The sequence below is a fragment of the Juglans microcarpa x Juglans regia genome, chromosome 8D (assembly GCF_004785595.1).
Source record: "Juglans microcarpa x Juglans regia isolate MS1-56 chromosome 8D, Jm3101_v1.0, whole genome shotgun sequence".
In the NCBI taxonomy this organism is placed as follows: Eukaryota; Viridiplantae; Streptophyta; class Magnoliopsida; order Fagales; family Juglandaceae; genus Juglans; species Juglans microcarpa x Juglans regia.
Window position 1 is genome coordinate 1,828,694 of NC_054608.1, and position 21,792 is coordinate 1,850,485.

Genomic DNA, 21,792 nt, shown 5'->3' on the forward strand with positions numbered 1-21,792 from the left:
AGTGCCCACAATTTAAAAGTTGATTTTTTATATTTATTTCATATTTATCTTTTTTTATTAAAATATATGAAACTTGTATATTTAAGACTGTAAAAATCATTTTCTTATTGTGCATCCTTGATCGACACTAGTTCAAGTAAGAAAAAGACAAAAGAATAAAAAAGCACTTATTTGTAACAACTACTATACATATATATATATATAGGTATATGCAATGTTGATTTAATGATAATACTAAATTTTCTTTTCTTAATTTAGTTTGATTCACAGATCATGACAGGAATTAGCTAAAGAGTGAGTTTTTTTTTTTTTTTTTTCAAAGAGCGTGAGACTTGTATCCATTATGTTATTCACTTATTCAAATCATTATATTTGACTCTATTCTAATACCATTCCAAATAGGGCTTGTGAGCTCTATATTTATTGTAAGAGAAATGATAATTGCAGTTATGAATGCGCAAGCGCGACCCAATCACTTTAAAAAAAGTGAATAAATACGGGATCTAAATTTAAAAAAAAAAAATTAATAGTAGACTCTACTATTTTTCAAAGTGATTACACGACGCTTACACATTCCACGACTGTATGTAGTATTACTTTTATTGTAATTGATATGCTCTTTAAATTTTTGTCAAATTAGCTAGATGGTTAAGTATATAAAGAGATGGACATTATTGAATGCATAAGCGTAATTTATTCTATCTGAAAATTCTATAAAGACAACATTAAAAGCTTTGAGACTCGTTTCATGTATAATTGAATCATCCAACTCAATTAAATAATTGGAGAAAATCTAAATTTCATTATTTGGGTTGATGCTCCAACAAATAGGATGCTGTCGGAACAAAGCTTCAATGGAGAGCACCAAATTCTACTTAACCATTCTTATTAATAAGTGCATGTTCGGGATTGCGGTGGTAAATATAACTTATAATTTTAGAATTTATAATTTAAGTATGTTACACGCCGACATTGCAAGGAAGAGAACAGAGTGAGGGAAGTGTTGAGATGAAGATACCAGCACTCTAATTAGGGTTCTTCCAGAAGGCATGCTTGCTGGGTTAAGGCGTGTACGTGCGTGGACTGGTGGACTGGGCCATAGTAACGGTCATAAAGATTAGAAGCTGAAGTGGATGCATGTGGGCTTCTAATGGGCCAAGAGGGCCTGATCCATGTTTATTTTGTGCTAGTTTATTTCTTTTAAGTCTGTAACCCAACGATCTAATGGCAATTCTGTCTTTACATATTACTAGTATATCTAGCTTAGTACCTTCCTAAGGAATCATCCATATCTAGCTTAGTTTATTTCTAGTCATTTGTTGAATTTCCATTATTTTTCTAGTTTGATCTATTACAAAGTAATAAGTTATACAATTAAAAAATTATTTACTGTTTAGTAACCATGTGTTTAAAATACTTTTAAATATGTTATATTTATTTGGAAACAAATTAAAAAATTACCTTTTGATGTAGAAAAGACAATCATTTAATTTTTTAAAGATTATGACCATATACTTGAAAGTTTAAAAGTTATAATTATCTTGAAATTGTTTGGATATTTTCGTCAATTGAAAGTCTTTTTAAAATTCGAATTACATTCCGCATTATTCGAAAAAAACATTCTTTAAATATACTTTTTAGCTTATTTGATATTAAAAAATACTTTAATATGTAATTTAATATATAACACCCAAATAATCTAATTTTTCTATTAAAGAATTTTTAATATTATTTAAATACTTTTTAAGCCTTTTAATGTAATCCAAAACAGGCTCTAAATTTGATAAAGAACAATGTTAACCATGTCGAGATCTAAGGACGTTAAATTAGTTGGAAGAATACATCATTCACAATATTGATCATTACAAAACTTTATTTTACGAGATTTACATTTTTAAATTTCTCTAAAAAAAGTCACAGACAGAAATCGCTTCAAATATTATATATGTCTCTCTAATATTCATGAGTTGGATCAAATGATTAAGGTTAGGTTTGGGAGTTATGTTATATATAGTTGTAAAGTGTTTAGATGCCACGTAATCATTTTGAAAAAACATAGGGTCTATTATTAAAAAATTAATATTTTTTCTTGTAAATCTCGTATTTACTCACTTTTTTCAAAACAGTAGCATGATTGTAAATATAATTTCTCTAGATTTGGATAATGAATTAAGATGAAAGTTAAAAGTTGAATAAAATATTATTAGAATATTATTTTTTAATATTATTATTGTTTTGAAATTTGAAAAAATTGAATTATTTATTGTATTTTATGTGAAAATTTATAAAAGTTATAATGAGGAAATGAGATGAGTTGAGAATGTTTTTCAATCCAAACTAAGCCTCAATTGCCTCAATGGCACGTGTGCAGAAGTTCTAAACACGTAAGCCACAACATTATTTTAAATATCGTACCGTACCGGCCATTGGTCTGATACAAGTATTACATATATTTCATACTGATCCAAATACCTGTCGATATTTTGATATTTAATTTTTTCTTTTTTTTTTTATTTTTTTCAAATTATAAACTCATTTTTTACTCTCAATTTAGATTAAATTATTTATAATTTATATATATATATATATTTATATATAATTTATTTATATATAAACTATTATTTTATAATATAATATATTTATATATAATTTATTTATATATAAACTATTATTTTATAATATAATATATATATATATATAATTTATTTTTATATCGACTATCTCCAAACGAAATCGGTAATAATATATTTTATTTCAGTGGCTCGAGTATCATTCAAAACTTTGAGCCGCAGTGGAACCCAAAACCAAAACCGTGTAGCTCTTTGTGTGGGGTCCAATACAGCTAAAATACATGTAACTTTGTAAGGATAGTGATGTATTACAACTTGATCGGAAGGTGGAAGTGAATCCACGTGTTAATGTGTTTGCTCATTGACCGCAATGCCCAATAGTGACTGTCTCTGTCTGTGACTTTGAGTAGCTGTTCACCCAGAAAGTTATAAAGAAATGTTAAGTGGTAGATGACGTAATTTCATTAATACTTAAATTAAAAATAATATTTAAAAAATAATTCATGAAAAAACTATAATATATAATTAGAAAATAAATAATATTTAAATTATGATTAATACTTAAAAAATAATAAATATAAGAATTATTAATACTTCAATTAAAATTATAATTAATACTTAAACAATAAATAATACTTAAATTATAAACAATACTTAAATAATACTAAACATAATAACAGTAAACAAAAATATTAAAAAATTCTTAATATATTTAATTAGAATAGTTAGAATGAGAATAGACTTAAAAAATACTTAATATTTTGTTGTATTGTATAATTGTATTCTCGTATCTTACATTGTTGTTGTATGATATTATCGTATTTTATATGTAATAACCTTTAGACCTATTCGAGAGTTATCAATCTTGTTGAACGGTTGATTGATAATTTTTAAATTGTTCAGAGTGGATAGTTTGGAATTGTAAGATCATTATTGCAAACTATTGAACTGAATCTGTTGCGTCTGACATCATGATTTTGGTGTCTCGACAAGAAAAAACATATTGATGAAGATGTACATCCAGAGGTTGTTAGTGATGAATACGAAGAGAATATGAGCAAATGTTGGGTGACATTAGTACAAGAATGTTTATGTATGAAGGTAATACGAACACATCAAATTCAAATGATTCATGTCGTAACACTTTTACACGCTTGTGGAATGGTTCACATTGTGAGTTATATCCAGGATGTAGAAGGCACAACAAGTTGTCATTTATAGTTAGACTGCTTCATATAAAATCTATGTGCCGAATCTCTATTAAAGCTGTCAATATATTGCTCGACATGTTTAAAAAGGCACTTCCATTAGACAATATTTTATCCTGCAACTTCTATGAAGCAAAACAGTTGAAAAGAGGACACAGATTTGACTACAACGTAATATATGCATGTATGAATCATTGTGTTATTTTGGAGAGAGAATAAACAGCTGAAAGAGTGTCTCATTTGCCACGAATCAAGGTGGAAAATTGAGAATGCTAATGTGCCGCGAAAGGTCGTATGTCACTTTCCATTGATACCTAGATTACAACGGTTATTTATGTCACGTTCAAAGATTGTGGACATGACACGACACTCATCATCTAGAGTCATGAATGATAATTTTTTGTCACATCCTACGGACTTTCAAGTTTGGAAGGAATTTGATTTTGAACACCTATAGTTTGCTGAAAAACCTCATGATGCGTGACTTGGGTTGGCAACAGATGGTGAGTAGTATAAAAGTTTTCTTCAAAAAATATATATGATGTTATCTTTGACGCAGAGAGACAAGATGATGAAGAAGATGATCCCTCTACTTCAGAAGCATACCAAGAGAGTCAATTCGTCTTTAACTTATTTGTACATTTGAGCTAATATGAGATGATCCCAGTATATAGGGAAGATATTGAGGCTGGAATTGTTGATGCGACAGTTGAGCAAAACGTTGAGTCATCTAAAGTATCTACAGATGATGAGAGCGAATCTACAAATGCAATTGATATAGATGATTAACCGGTTTTGTGTTCACATTACACAGCATCTTGAAATTATGTCATTGAGGATGAAGGAAGTTCGCATCCCATCTCCACTTGTTCCTAGCTCTCCATATGATTCACCACTAGAGACTGACTCTACAGAACAAGCTAAATATTTAATCTAATACTCATTTTTTCAATTAAGATAATTGATACAATGTAAATAATTAAATATTTTATAGAGTTAACAGTACAATCTCGTCAAGGTCGAGACACTATTAGAGGCATGGCATTGGAAAAATATTATAAAATGGGTAAGATTAAGGTTAACATTCTTGACGATCATATCAGACGCGAGAGATAATAAGTAGCTTGGCATGCACCGTATGTGGGTGCTCTTAAACGGATTTATGCACATTTGGTTACAAATTCATGACATGAGAGAACGTTCGAATAAATAAATTGATGATTGAACAAAATATGTGTAAGATGTAAAATGTGGTGCATGCCATTGATATTCCAATGGTGAGCACGCGTATTACGTAAATAATTTAAAACGAACATACATATACTATCAATATTTATAGATTAATTAAAGTAATTTTCTGATGCTTAAGTACGTACTAAAGGTCACTTGTGTTTGCTTAAGCTAATCCATGCATGGCGCATACATGCAGTACTGGACATATGATCATCAAATATTGCAGTACTTATTAATTACCTTGTAGGCAGAATATTATTCACAACTTTCCATAGAAAATGTTTAGTAGTAACAGGGATATCAAGCCTCCGTATGTTCCTCCACATATCATCCCTTTTATTTTGCTTAGAAGGACCATACTTTTCCCTTTGTTGCTTTTGTTTTTCCATGTAGTAGGCACCCTTCTTTGAATTCTTCTATATCAACTTATCTGCCACCTCATTCTGACTAACTAGTATTGCATATATCACCTTAGCCTCCTCTTCACTAAAAACAACCTCAACCACTTTTTCCTTCCATACCCTTTTTTGCTCATCAATCAACTCACAAACTTTTACATTCTTCTGCAGAATTCTTACAGGTGATTGTACATAATAGGTAGTGGGAGTAGGCAACCATTTCTGGCCCCATATACATGTTGTTCTCTCATCCCCATCCTCCACATCATACCTTCCTTCACTATTCTTAAATTTGACCGGATGCTTTTCCAGAATAGTGAAAGTGAATTCCAGCAGCTCCAGGTTTTTAAAATATTTATCTTTAAAAACCTTGGCTACCAATGAATGAGTTTCCTTTAGCAGTCTCCATCCCTACTTTGCCAACATAATACTGTTGAAGCACTCCAATCAAAGATATGACCATATAATAAGCAGTAGTAGTACTCTGAAGGCCATGATCAACACGTACGACCAAAAACAATGTAGGGCTTATTAATGCTCGATCAACCCAATCAAAGAGTTTTGGATCGATGCGGCCTGATCTACAATATCTTATCAATAGGTACATGAGTCTGATCATTATTATTTTTCCATTAATCTAAATTAAGGAGGATTATTCAAAGGTATATTAATAATTCGATAGCTTGTAATGATGAACGTACTCCCATTAATTAATTAATGCGATTAATCCAATTAACTGTAAGGATTTCGTTTTATGATGTCATTAATGCAATTAGCTTAATGAGCTGTTTAGATCATATATAGGTATTAATTATGCATATATATAGATGATTGATCCCGCGCGATCCATCTTGATGTAGAGTACTGATGATCTCCAACCCATATTTTCAAGCTGAGTTAATCAATGCAGTAAATATCGGGTTATAATATTTAATACAAGAAAATTGTTATTTATAGTTAATTATTTTTTACGAAAATGATATTTTTTATTAAAATAAATTTATTTTCGTCATGAATAACTCGTCATAAATATTTACTTTTCTTAGGATAATTGTGTGTTTCCCTCCAATATGGAATTATGTATCGTGATTTTAGGATAATTGTGTGTTTCCCTCCAATATGGAATTATGTATCGTGATTTTGGATTAATTCGTCTTTGTCTTTATTATTTCTTGCTTTTTTTAACCCCTCATTAATTCGAAGCATATATATATATATATATATATATATATATATAAATATACAGTCTTCTCCAAAACATATAATATTCAAGCAGAGTCAATATATATTATATAATATCATGATCATGACCTGCATGTGTTTATTCACAATTGGTAGGAGATCATGTAGCTAGCAGCGACAGATCACGTACAATGGTGGCAAATAATTATCAAAAGATTAGATTAAAAATTGGATATATAGTTACGTACCCACAAAAGAAAGGATAACGGGCCACTTGGATTCTCAGTGTGTATTATATATCTTTGCTTTGAGAGACATCATGACAGTGCCTGATAATATTTTCAATTTTTTTTTTTTTTTTTGGGTGGGGGGGGGGTTTATAAATTCAACTACCTTTCCAAATAGTACCTTCCATTAATCCAACTTTCCATTCATCATGATGATAATCGATCTGCTAGATGTACATGAATTTATAAGGCATAAATTAGCTAGCTAGCTTTCTGCTGATGGCCGCTTGAAGTGAAGGTATAAAGTGAAGGTTGAACCCAATTAAGGGCGGTAGGGTCTGTCAGAGAGAAAAAAATTAATAGTGTTCATGTCATTCGGCTCCCAGGCGGACTGTGAGGCACTTGATCTTATAAGCTAGGAGTCCCGGAGGAAGATCATCATCGGCTCATTAATGGTCTTTTTGACGTTCTCTCTTCGGCAGGATCCTACAAAAAGTACTTACAGGGCAAGATCATCAGACTCATGCATGATTTAAAATGAGAGAGATCATAAACACGTTAAGTACTGATCAACCGACCTATAGTATTTAGCAATCATTATTTAATGCTGGTTGAAAAATTTATCCGGGGCAACGACTCTCTGAATGCTATAATTAAAATTCACGTTATGTTTGTGTTTATCTCTCTAACTCCACATTAAACTCTAGATAGCTAGCTAGAGTTAGATGATCATCAATACCAACTTTTAGATAATTTGAATCTGAAGTATGCATGGCTGGTTTCGTACTTATGATCAGCTTTACTCTCGCTTGTGGCAGTGGGGATTTGCTGAGATTTTGCGGTACTGTAGATATCGATGTGAATAACATGGATCATAGAGGTTGATCCATGGCTGGGTCCTGGCCTCTTTTTGCCAACATGGCAATCATCATGTGGAAACATGCGTGAATCTCATTGCTAGTGTAAGAAATGGCACCCATGGTGGGCACTCCTTCCCCTTCTTTCGGGGCTTATATTTATAAATTGACTCTTATAAACCACTTCATGAGTCTTAATGGCTGGTCCTTAATGGCCAGTTGAAAGTTACACTTAGAGAAGAAGCCTCTCATCTCTTGTAAATGAGGCACTTGCATCACAAACAAATTCTCTCTCTCAAATGGTTCTCTCTAACTAGTACCGACATCTAGGTTGTAAAATATATGAGTGTTACACTGGTATATTATTACCACGTAGCATACTCCACTATCGCTGGAAGATTTCGGATGAACAACAACTATGACGGAGAATATGTGGAACATGAACTGCACTAAATCTACGATTTGTCAACTATGTGTAATATCAAATTTTGCTATATACTTTGATCTAGTATTTCTAACCCTCGTGAACAAGGTTGTTTAATGCATTGAGCTTCAATAAATAATGCATGTCCTTAGTTCTTTAGATTAACACAAAAACTTATAACCAAATCCAAAAAATAATATGTATAAAATTTTAATGATCTGTAGCCTTATCCTGCAAGTAATAAGTAGCATCTCATGGCTAAATTAAAGGCTACAGGTAATAATATATCTTTGAATTTTCCACATAATTGTTGTGGCTTTTGCAGATGATCAGAAGCTTAGAGAAAGAAGATCGACGCCTCATGATAGTAAGTACGTACTTTTACAACTTCTCAAATTATATCACACAACATATATATTTAATTTATTATGAACATTGACATGATCATTATATTTCACACAGCAAGAGATTATCATGAACTGATTGCCTCTCAGGAAACAAGAAAGAAAAAGGACATTAATTTAATTCCTTCCCAGAAGATCGATCAATCATATTCAGATACTGATCACTCAGAAATATTATTTGAGATATTCTTTTTCTGGCCTGGATCGATCGATTAACATGACGCACGCAAGAACCGACATAGATATTTAATTAATTAAGACACACTTAGAAGAGATGGTGGTGCTTCTTTCCATGAGCCTCTTCTTCTTCTTCCTTTGCCTCTTTCTTCTCATGATGCTCATGGAACACATAGCCGCCTGCGCCTACTGCGGCCGCTGCTGCAATCTCCTCCTCTACCTTGTGCTTGTGCGCATGCTCTGGGTCTTTCTTTGCCTCATGCTTCTCATGCTGGATTTAATCAATATTGAAACAAAAGCACACAATTTTAAGAAGACTAGGCCAAAACAACTATATATATATATATATATATATATATATGAACAAGTAAAATATGAAGGCTAGCTAGCTGCATGCCTGTGATCTGAAATTGATGGCAGATGAAAACAGTACTATGATGATCTATCGATTGACAGGAAAACCTTAAGAAAACACAAAGTAAAAATGATATGATTTTAATCTTAAAAGGCGCATATATATATATATATATATATATATATATATATATATATATAGATCATGATTAGAGTTACCAAGGCATAAGTTCCTGCAGCAGCAGCACCAAGCTCGCCTAGGTGCTCGAGATGCTTATGGTGCTTCTCTTCCTTCTCATAATCAACAGGTTTTTGTTCTGATCCATCTTTGTCGTGGTGAAAGAGGTGGTGGTGGTGGTGCTCCTCAGCCATGGCGATCGATCTTCAGAAAAAAAAAATATATATATATTACAGGATGAATTATTATGCCAAAATTGTGTGAGAATTCAAATGGCTTTGTGGGGTTATTTATAATCGGTGCAGGTAGTCATGACCAAATATTGCAAAAGACCAAACGCTCCTGCCTAATTCGTGGGCTCTCGTATACATGCATGATTGTTCTAATCGACGCTCTCGGGTGTGCACTTAATTCCACTGATATATATATATATATATATATATATATATATATATATACACACACACACACACACACCACACACTTCACCTATTATAATGTACTAATTCAAGGACGAATTTAAAGCCGTGGCCCTACAAATTAAGTTTGACAAGATAAAATATTTATGTATTTTTTTTCCTAAAAGAAATTGAAATAAAATATGATGTCCGATAAAGAAAGTTGTAGTAATTCTAAAAGTAGAAGATATATCTAAAGAGTTATTCTATTATCAAATCGGTGTGTACAACACACAATCTACATCACTTAATAATAAAATTTAATTTTCAAATTATGCAACGTAAAACAGTGTGTGGTGTATAGGACTTAGAATAACAGTACTCCACATATATAAGAAATCACAATATCTAATTAATTTTAGAGCACAATAATTCGTCCGACTCTACCATAAAATTGAGTGACTTAAAATACAGCTAGGCTCAATGATAACGATAGGGAAACTTAACTAGTAATCGAGCCAATTATACTCTATAGGTAAGTAGTCGACATGATCTCCTAATTAAACCCCCAACTTTCTTGATGTATACACCCAAGAACCATGATCTAGAGGCGTAATCATGATGCAATAATATTAATCCAAGTCGATAGCAGGATCGATCCATCCAGCTTTTACTACATGAGTCACTCGATCTCCATGCAGTACTACCAGATCGAGGAGCTAGCTAGCCTAAATGAGAAAGATACACATGAAGCCACGTACGTGCTAACGTTGATCTCTTGAAACTATCATATATAGGGGCCTATTTATCGAAGCGCGCAATATTGGTGCAATTACTTTGATCTCTTGAAACTTTAATTGTTTGTGTTCTAATTAAGAAAGTAAGTTATCTCGGATAGGGGGTTAATTGTTATACGCATATATAGTTAGAATTGTGAAATCAGCTTATCTAAAAAATTTATAAATTCGGTGAGAAGAGATAGATTTAATCATTTTTATTTGTCTTAGAGCAGTGCTAGCACGAGACCCATCCCGAGAATTTTTTTTCATTCATTTTTTTTATATTCTTAAATATATTTTTTTAAAAAAAAAATCACAACATCACTAAAAAGTACTTTCTTAATTATTAAGTAAAAAAAAATTATCGGGACCCAAATGTCGTGACTCTAGCATTTTTCATTTGTCTTAACATTCCGCCCATCATTTATTTTATAAATTTGATAGGAAAAGATAGATTTAACCATTTCTATTTGTCTTAACACTCCCCTATCATTTATATTTGATTTAACACTCCCCTTAATGAGTGGGCATAACATATAGAATATTTAATTAAATTGAGTAAAATATAGGGTCAGAGTTCGAACTCAAGATCATCCGATCTACTTTGATATTATGTGAAATATTTACTTGTCTCGAAAGTTTAGCTAATGGGAATATATAGATTTAATCATTTATATTTTTCTTAACAAGAATTTCGTGAGTCTAATACTTGAATTGAGTTTCATTTGTATATCAGATCCTCCGTCGCTCTACATGTATACTTTTTTGACCAGGGGCCTTCTCACCCCTGACCAGAAAAAGTGGGGTTTCTAACGTACAAATTAGATATATATCATTTATATTGTCACAATTTTCATGTTCATGATCTGGAAAAAAAAAATATTGAAATTAATAACAGATCAGACAAGTTCTTTAGATAATAAACATGTCATTATTAACGTTAATTAGATAATATGAAAACCATGCAGATGAAACCCACTTACAAAAAAAAAAAAAAAAAAAAAAAAACAGATGACACCCACAGTACATAATTCATGTAAAGGAAACGGAAACGTACATATACCAACCAAGGAAGCATTCACAGACTCACCCTCTCCCACAGGTATTATTTAGGGTAGTTGCTCACAGGTTTTTTTTTTAATAGATAGATAGTACTGGTTGGCATATATATCTAAATGCAAGACAAAATAATTAAAAACACGCATATATAGTTCATGAAGACACTCGGAACAGATCATGATCAAGGATCGGCCTTTCTTTTTCTTTTTTTTAACCAAAAAGGTGGTGGTGCTTCTTTCCTTGAGCCTCTTCCTCCTCTTCCTTAGCCTCCTTCTTCTCATGGTGCTCATGGAAGGCAAATCCACCAGATCCAACTGCAGCCACTGCTGCAACCTCCTCTGCTATCTTATGCCTGTGTGCATTCTCTGGGTCTTTCTTTGCCTCATGCTTCTCATACTGATGTAAAAAAAGAGCAAAAACCAATAGAATTAGTTGGTCAAGATTCTCAAGCTTTAACCACAACAAATTAGATGTAAAAACTTCAAAAATATTCACGTTTTCCAACAAAACAAAGAACTTCTTTTAACTTTCTACCCATGACAAGTAAAAGGTTTGGATCCATGGATGTTTGCGGGCCGGTGAGTCGTGCATATATATTTTCAATATGGCTCCATACTATAAGCAAAATATCTAGAACATACTTTATAAAAAGAACAAGATGCTGCATGGTAAAAGCAGAAGTAGAAAATTAAATATATACTTACCAAGGCATAAGCACCAGCGGCGGCAGCACCGAGCCCGCCAAGCTCCTCGAGATGCTTGTGGTGCTTCTTTTCCTTGTCGTAGTCAACGTCTTCCTCGTTGGTGTCCTTGTACCCAGCCGGGCGGTCAGAATCGGGATAGTCAGTGGTGTCTTTGTACCCACCCGGGCGATCAGAATCGGTGTAAGCAGTGGTCTCACTGTATCCACCTGGGCGATCGCCGGAGTAAGCATTGGTCTCTTTGAAGCCACCAGGGCGATCACCAGAGTAAGCATTGGTCTCGTTGAAGCCACCAGGACGATCACCAGAGTAACCAGTGGTGTCGGAGTACCCACCGGGGCGGTCAGAACCGGAGTAATCAGTGGTCTCAGGACGGTTATAGCCACCAGGGCCATCAGTGGAGTAATTACCAGTCTCGGAGTAGACATTATCAACGGGCTTCTCTTCATCATCCTTGTGGTGGTGGAAGAGGCCGTGGTGGCGCTTCTCTTCAGCCATATGGATATCTGGCGGTGGTGTTTGAGTGTATGTTTCGAATCGAGTGTGCAGAAAGTGAAGTAGAGGAAGAGATTGAAGAGGTGTTTGATGGGTGGTGGGAGAGGTTGTATGTGGGGTTGCTATTTATAGGGGGATGGTGGCCAAATGCCATAGATCGAGTTGCTCTTTCTTCATCGTGGGTGGCATAATGTTGGTATGGACGGTCAGGATGTGATCTGTTGGGTTCACTCATCTTCTTTATTATGTCCACCATTTTTAAGATAATGTTTTTTTTTTTAATTTATTTTTTTCAATCTCTCTCTCTCCCCCTCATGCTTTGTTTTCCATGTTTATAAGGAATTCGGTCGATCTTTAATTATTTGCTTTTAATAATTAAAGGGTTCTTAATTAGAATTAAAAACCAACATGCATTAAGTAATTAAAGACCATATATATCTCAATAATCTTAATTTGTAAAAGCTTATTTCACCAACACTAGTTAACTTATAATCTCATTTTATACAAAGAGCTAGCTAGCTATGCACTGCTAATTATGATCATGATCATAAAAATCTCACACTAATTATTAAATATAATCATAAAAATAATTATCGTACAATTTTTATTTTTAGTAGATATTATTTGATAATTATCTTGAATTTTTTGGGTATAAAATGAATATTAATATATACTGCTTAATTCATTTGTTTATCTACAAAAAATTGCTTAATTAATTTCTGAAAATCGTTCGAGAGACGTGGGAAATGGTACTGCACAAGATCTTGTCTATGGTTGTTTTGTATAAATAGTTTTAATACTCATCATCTTTACACATCACATATTTTTTTATTTTATTTTTTAAAGCAATTAAATTTTTCTACTCATTATTTATATACCATATGTTTGATAAGAGAAAAAAATAAAAAATAAAAAATTATATATAATATGTGGTGTAATTGAAATAAGTTTTCGTATATATATAAAGCGATTGTTTGCCTGTCCTCTTCATGTTGTAATGTCCTTTCCCCGTGTGATTAACCCTAGCTGCTAGTACTTCAAGTTTAGGGCACTAGGATTGATGCATGGCTAATGCTCTGATTAAATTTTCCGGCTAGACACATCTCATCTGCATGTTACCGCGCGACATGCATGCATGCTTGATAAAAGTGAATTCAAATCATGCTTTTCCGGTGGCCACCGTAATTTTTTGTAATTTTTTTTTTTTTTTTTTTGTACTTAGTGAAATAGTGAAAGTAAAAGTAAAAAAAAATAATAATAAAAAAAAGATTTTAACTGATCAGTAAAGGATTTCGATTGGTCTGTGGACATAGTAACGTCTATTCTTATATGAATAATGCTAGTATAGTGGGGTTAAAAAATTAATTTTTTATCATGTGAGTTTCGTTGCTCACTTTTTTAAAGAAATTGCTCAATACTTACGCATTTCATAACCACAAATATCATTTATCTTCTTATATTTGATCTGCATGCGAAAATATTATATATGTATATGTATATATATATTGATGATGTTGAAGTACATATATGAGATCTAATATTTATATACATGCATGTAAACTAAATATTGGAGTTCGAAGATTATTCATGTAATTTTATATTCTGATTAACATATATATTCCCCATCTTATGATTACATGATGATCTCTTGCATGCTGATGGGGTTGAAGGTTTCACATCATCATGATCTACTGGCCTTTAAAATGGAACATAAGTACTTTCGCTTGAGTTAATAACCCCATGATGTTAAGGAATCATTAGTGCATTTGACACCATGCACGTACACATTCTTAACTTAAAACACACATAGATCAGTACTTTATATACTACTTATAACTATAAGCCGTCTGTAGATTAATGTGTAAAACACACACACATATATATATATATATATATATATATATATATATATATATAATATACCACTTACTGTGAAATCTGTAACAACTTTTTTAAAATTAGAAAGACATGTTTTATATTATTATAAGCTGATGCGGCACGTTTGTTCATAATTAGTAATATATGTATTAATTTTATGTGTCACTAAACGAGTATGTAAATAGATTTTTTTCATAATCAATTTAATGATCTTATGAGTCACATGAAAGTTGACAATGACAATCGGCCTCTCTCTATCTCTTATGAAACAAAGTTCTCGTTTGATTACACAGATGAGATGAAATGAAATGAAAGTTAAAAAAAATAATATAATTTTTTGATATAATTTTTGTTTTAAAAATTTTAAAAAGATGAATTATTTATTATATCTTATATAAAAATTTAAAAAAATTGTAATAATTAAATGAGATGATTTGTGTTACGATACGAAGATTATTATGTGGGCTACACGTGAATGAAGTTAGATACGACTTTGATGTATGTACGCCCTAGCAAACTAGTACTCTAGTTTATATATATATATATATATATATATATATATATATTAATGCTCGTAATTGCTCGTTAAATGTCATCCTCATGATCCACCATCTTCTTGCCTTCCACACCTACTCTCTCTCTCTCTCTCTCTCTCTCTATATATATATATATATTATCATAAAAAAAAAATTAAAACCGTCCAAATTGAAATAAATTGGAATTATAGATTATGGCAGATCAATGTAGTAACCCTGCCAAAAAAAAAAGTAAAACCCTCTACATGTCGCTTACGTGGCTCGAACGTATGTCGATTTTTTTTCCAAGCAAACCATATAGACGCTGATCATCGCTTCCAAAAATATAGGAAAACTCTACTACTCCGCCTAAACTATATTATTTGATTTGATCGCTCGGTTTTTTTATTTTTTTTATCGAATGATGAAAAAAGTAATTTTAAATATATTAATGTATTTTTTTATTTTTTAAAAATATTTAAATATATTAAAAAAATTATTTTTATAACTAGTGATAATATCGAGCAGTGCTACTTGAGCAGCAGAGTAGCACCGCTCCCAAAAATATTGTAGTACTAATAATTATATTTATAATGCTAAATACAGTTTAGGATGCATAAGTCTCGTATTTTCTTTATAATTATAAATATTATTTCTTTTTATTTTTTTATAAATAATTGTATTTTCTCAAATTGAGGATACCGACCATATATAGTTTACTATGTACGCGGAATAACGGATGTCGGCTTAAACCTCAAGGGGTGTCCCCCTTTTTGTATTTTGTACCTTATAATATATTTTTACTCACAAACAAAAAGAGGATGTCGGCTCAATCAAAAGACTTGTAATATATAGCATTCTTACAAGTGTTTTATTGGACTTGTATTATCAATTTTATTTAATTTATAAAAAAATAAATTAAAAAAGAAAAACTAAGGAAAAGAAATCTCCAAACTTCACTCCACAAACGTGATATACGCGGACTTTTCACTAATTAAAAGGACCTAGTTGTTAGGCATTTTCTTTCTTATTTATTTTTTTATTTTTGGGATAAAATTTAATTTAAAATAAATAATAAATTGAGTTTGAATAATGGATAAGGCTAGGGGGCCCCGGGATATTAATTTTTTTTATATTTTAAAAGTACTATACTGCTAGCTAGCTAGCTGGTTGATGACCTTTTTCTCCCAATAATTTATTAGTGTATGTGACACTTCAACGTCAAGGACTTTCTATTCAAACAGACATTTTCCCGAAAAAAAAAAAAAAAAAAAAAGGTGGGGGGCCAAGAAAATTAAGGCTGAAGTTGTTTCATTGCTCATGGGTAATAGATGATGGCCGGTGGAGTGGCCCCAATTGAATTGGTTTTTGTGTCGGCAAAGGGTATATTCACCCTCGATACTCATGTGTACTGTTTCTTTGCCTCAAACTTGATCATTTTCTATTAATATATATATATATATATCTTATGGTCTCTCTTTCTCCACACACACCTCCAAAAAAAGTACCCAAAAATAAAAAAATAAAAACTATATAATAATTTTCACTTTATAATTATAGTTTAATAAAAAAAACAATCTTGTATTTCGTTCAGCTTGATATTGAATTAGATCTGGAATCGACTCAAAGAGATCAGAAAGAGTTAAGAAAAAAGTTATGATTGTGTCCCAATAGGTAATAGATTATTGAATTTACCACATTTTCTTTGGATTTATTGCCATAGTTAATTAGTTACTTTTTATTCTTTAAATTCACAATTTGCATGCATTTTATACTATTATAATTAATAATTTCTATTAAATAAACATTAATACAATAATCTAATCACTCATATACATGAAATGCATTAAGGGTGTTTATGGGAGTCATATACCTCATGATCCCATTTTACAACATGTCATGGAAATTTGGAATATAATTATTTTTATATTTATGTCATGGAACATATTTCATGATCCCATTTTACACCAAATTATATTTATAAGTTGGTGTGAATAACACATCTAATAAAATATTTATATGACATAATTTAATTTAAAATTTAAATTTTAAAATTTAAATCTCACAATTTAAGTAATATGAATAGTGTGTTATACATACCGAGACTTTGAGAATAGAATAATTAACTATTTCCCCTATGTTGTACACTTTACAACATTAATCCCATTTTACAAAAGTGATTCATTTATATATGGTTCAACTTTTGGTGATTACAGTTAGTATCATTTAATTGACAGATAGTATCATCTCTCCAAAATCAACGGTTAAAATGGAAAAAATAGATCAGGACGTGACATATATAATCTTAATTAACCATAAAATATGTTTAAAAAAAAAAGAGAAATACTCTAGATATATGTAAATGGATTACACAAAAGTAATCACACAAATTGACATGACTTGATAAAGTTACTTTTATTGTAAAGTAGATTTGACGGATCAGATGAACCTATATCAGTTTGTGAGATTACTTTTATATAATTTATTTGTGATTACTAGCTATAGCAATGATCCTCATTTATAATTTCATGAAAGTATTTATCATTTTCTTTAGAAGCATTATCTATGTTTTTTTAAAGTAAATTATAAAAGAACTTCTAAAAAATTAAATTAATTAAATGCAAGTAGCTGTGCCGTATCGTGTAATCAATCTCATTTGGCTTGTTTTGATTGCGATGCAAATGAGATGACTCGTTAATTATATTTATGAAGGCCTAGCTAGCTGCATTAGATCATGAATGTACGTACGTACTAATGCCAACTCATCATGTCTGTATTTCCCACATTTTTGAGGCCATTACACGCACACGCATAACACTCGTCGTGGTATGGATAGCTATATACGATGAATCAGTGAGAGTGAACATCAGACACATGATGATACATGACCACCTTCCTACTGATCATGACTATATATCGATCGTTTATGTCCACAGAAAAAATTATCACAATATATATATATATATATATATCTTATATATAATATGGATTAATACATGAAATTACATACGAAAGGTGTTAGATTTATAAAAAAAGATTATTAAAATAATTTTACATATATATATAATATGTAATATGTTAGATCTACTTTATATATAAAAAAATACTTTATATTCTAATATAAAATATCAAACCATATTAGTTTATAAACTTTTTTTATAAGATGATCTCTAATTTATTTGATCAAGCATTTTTCAAAATAGAAAGATCTCGTCTATTTATTTTTTTACAAGATATTTCCTGTCATTTACGGCCAGCCCAACTCCCTTAATTCCTACAGTCTATCTTGAAAACTATATAATTATATACTTTGCATCCTCAAATTGTTGAGTATTTCTTATATTAAATTTTATTAAATTGACATATAATATATATATATATATATAGCTTATTAAAAGTTGATCACATTTTGCACTCTCGATCAATCATACATGACTGTAAAGATCAATGAAAAATAGGCAATACCAAAGAAATATTGCAAAGGAATTAATGAATAGCATTTATTTTTCTTAAATCCTCTTATATATATATATATATATATATATATTATTTGACACTTGTATAAATCATTAACTACTCTATTTTTTTTTTTATAAGAAACTGGTTGAGTTATATATAGTTAAAGCTGTCACCTATATATACTTCCACTTGGATATTTTTATATTTTAAGAATTGGAAATTATTATACCATTCAATTTATATATAATAGTAATTAATAATATAATAATAACGAATAAATCATTCAAGAGAGTGTGTTTTCAAAATCCAATAATAAATTTTTAGAAAATCTAGACTTTGGTAGTACTCTAAAAAAAAAAAAAGCTAAAACCTAGATTTGCATTGTGATTCCAAGCATGCCATAAAAGACGAACTTCGACTATGGAGTTGTGAATTTTGGTGATGATGCATAAAGATACGCACTCTTATTTGAATTTTGTTACATAAAATTATATTTATGTATTTCTTTCATATTTTATTAATGTGACTGGTCAAAATATGAATTATTTTATATTAAAAAAAATAATACAGTCAATCACATAAATAAAATATATAAATAATACGTAAAAGTGACTGTACATAAAAATTTTTGTTTTATTTTGTGATATATGATGCATACGAATCCAAATAATTTTTAATAATTGAATCGTATAATATTTATTAATATTTAATGATATCAAAAATATTTATTTTAAATCAATATAAATAAAATAAATATTATTCTGTGGCTCTATTTTGTCTATAATTTTGTTTAAAATAATTTTAGAAAACAAATGTCTATGTCGACAGTTGAATGAATGAGTCAGGATGGTGTGAACGGGTCCCATTTGCAATCACGTTCGTGTGGCCACGTTTGCTTCGTTAATACTTCAAACAAGGAAAAAGCTCACAACCGGTCGGTTAAGTTCGTCATTTTTACACCAGCCATTAAGGATTTGCCACGTAAGAGATTTAGCAAACTATACTTTACACTCACGTTCACTGGATTACACTTTTGGATCTATTCTCTCTCCCTACCCCATTTCCGTTGCCTGCAAGCCCCTCTCTCTCTATGAATCCACTAAAAGCTCAACATTCGCTTTCTCTTCTGGTTCAAGGCCCCGAATCCACAATACTCTTGGAGGTGATTTCTCTCCCTTTGATTACCATATGTTATTCTTTTGGCTTTCGAAGAAATTTTTGGGATTAAAATTTTCAAATCCACTGGAGTGTGCTGCTTGTCATGTAAAAATGGTTTTGTCGTTTCTCGTACTTTTTTGGCAACCAAAATGTGGTTAATGCTCTCGTAACTTGTAATTATAGACCAGATCTTGTACATGGAACTTGATAGGTATTAATTAAAATTGTAATGTCGGGAATTTACTTTTAAAAAAAAATTAATGTTGGGTTGGTTATGGTTATTCTGAAAAGATTTAAACTTGTGTTTGCAATCGTGAAAGGAAAAAACGTGATAGAGAAGAGGGAGCTTGGGAGTTGCAGAGAAAGGGAAATAAAGAGGGGAGAGGAGAAAGAAAAGGGGAGAGGCAGAGAGACAGTATGTGCTTGAAGAGAGAGAGCATATTTTAGAGAGAGAGAAAGCGATGGGGGAAAGATATCGGAAATCAAATATAAAAGTGTAATCTACTGCATGCGGGTATAAATTTGTGATTGCTGCAATGCTTACGTGGCAAATTCATAGTGGCTGGTGTAAAAATGGTGAACTCACCCGACCGGCTGGTAGCTTCACTCTTCAAACAAAGGAGAGATTCACGGATGGGGCTGGGGGCCACTTGATCTTTAACCACGTGGCTACACCGCTGGCAACTTCAGCAGCTTTCATTGGCCTTTGACGCAACCTACTCGTCTTTACTGTTTTTTTTGTAATCTACTCGTCAGACATTGAAGTCTCTTGTCTTGCCACCCTGGCAGATGACTATTGGACCACGTCGGAACGTAGGATTGTGACCGCGATGGACTTATTGAACAGGTTGGGTTTCAAATTGTCATGTATGTAGGTTAGGGGGTGCTACCTGCCTTTTACGGGGCGGGATCACCCTTATCCCGCCTCCCGCCCCTGTATGGGCGGGGGTTGGAATTTTTCTCCGAGCTCTACCCCCTGGGTAGCGAAGACGGGGTACCCCGTCTGTTGACGAGGGTGCAGGGTGGACCTCCAACCGTCTGCCTCCCACCCCACCAATCTCCACAACAAATTACAATTCAATGATTTACAATTTCACAGCATATTCATTGAGCACAATCAAGTAATTCACAAAACCACATGCACAATCAAATCTTCTACAATTCACAATCTCATTCTCCTTTAATCCCATCCTCCAATCTCCATCCACAAATTAAAAAAAAAAAAATATGGGGCGATTGACGAAGAGATTCGGGAGTGAGCCATTGAGCCCTACTTACATTTGTCCAGCGCTGAGGTTGAGATGGCGATGGAAATCTGCGACAGCTACGGCGACTCGAGATAACGATGGTAATTGGTCATTGGTGAGGCAAATGACGACTCGAGAATCGCACAGAGAGAGAGAGAGAGAGAGAGAGAGAGAGAGGAGAAGATGCATTGCGAGGAAGAAGAGAAACAGAGGTTGGGGGGCTCTTCAATTGGGTATTAACCCATAATCAAAACGCTATCGTTTTGATTATGGCCAGGGGTATTAAAAGAAATACCCAAGCACGACGTCGTTTTGTGCCTGGGTATTTCTTTTTATATAATACGTATTACATATAATATATGTAATTAATATATATTATAAACGAAGCGGGGCGAAGTTCCACTCCATCCTGCCCCCACCCTCGCCCCCGCCTCCGCTTGAAGGCCCATATGCGGGCGGGGTCGCCCTGCACCCTACATAGGCGGACGAAGTAATCCGCCCCGCCTCATGGGGGCGGAGCGGTCGGGGGAAAGGGTAGCTCTCGCTGCCCACCCCTAATGTATGTCGATAAATTCTATTTACAATCTTGAGTGGGAGATTATGTGTACAGTTTCATTAATGAGTAAAAGTAAAAGGAGAAAAAATATCATTTTAAAAATGATATTATTGTAATTTTTAATTTTTTTAAATATAATTGTATGAGCTCGCATGAGTAGTCCCCATTTGGGGACTGTATATAGACTAACTCATGTATCTATACCTATTCAAACACAAAGGTATTGTTTGGATTGAGAGAATCTTTCAACTTTTTTCAACTCATCTCATCTCATCTAATCTAATTATTATAATGTTTTTAAAATTTCTGCACAAAATATAATAAACAATTCAAAA

The 21,792-nt window shown here is 32.0% G+C and overlaps 2 protein-coding genes across 2 annotated transcripts; both read right to left on the minus strand.

Moving 5' to 3' along the window:
- Window positions 1-8,495: 8,495 nt before the first annotated feature.
- LOC121242036 (abscisic stress-ripening protein 1-like) lies at window positions 8,496-9,482 on the minus strand. The gene is made up of 2 exons (XM_041139918.1): window positions 9,254-9,482; window positions 8,496-8,951 (listed from the first exon to the last, which is right to left on the minus strand). Exons 1-2 carry the CDS (start codon window positions 9,404-9,406, stop codon window positions 8,769-8,771), a joined length of 336 nt encoding a protein of 111 aa, XP_040995852.1. The 5' UTR covers window positions 9,407-9,482; the 3' UTR covers window positions 8,496-8,768.
- Window positions 9,483-11,529: 2,047 nt separating this feature from the next.
- On the minus strand, window positions 11,530-12,854 carry LOC121242033 (abscisic stress-ripening protein 5-like). Its single transcript, XM_041139916.1, has 2 exons — window positions 12,153-12,854; window positions 11,530-11,844 (listed from the first exon to the last, which is right to left on the minus strand). The coding sequence occupies exons 1-2, from the start codon at window positions 12,645-12,647 to the stop codon at window positions 11,659-11,661; spliced, it is 681 nt and encodes a 226-aa protein (XP_040995850.1). The 5' UTR covers window positions 12,648-12,854; the 3' UTR covers window positions 11,530-11,658.
- Between the last annotated feature and the right edge of the window lie 8,938 nt (window positions 12,855-21,792).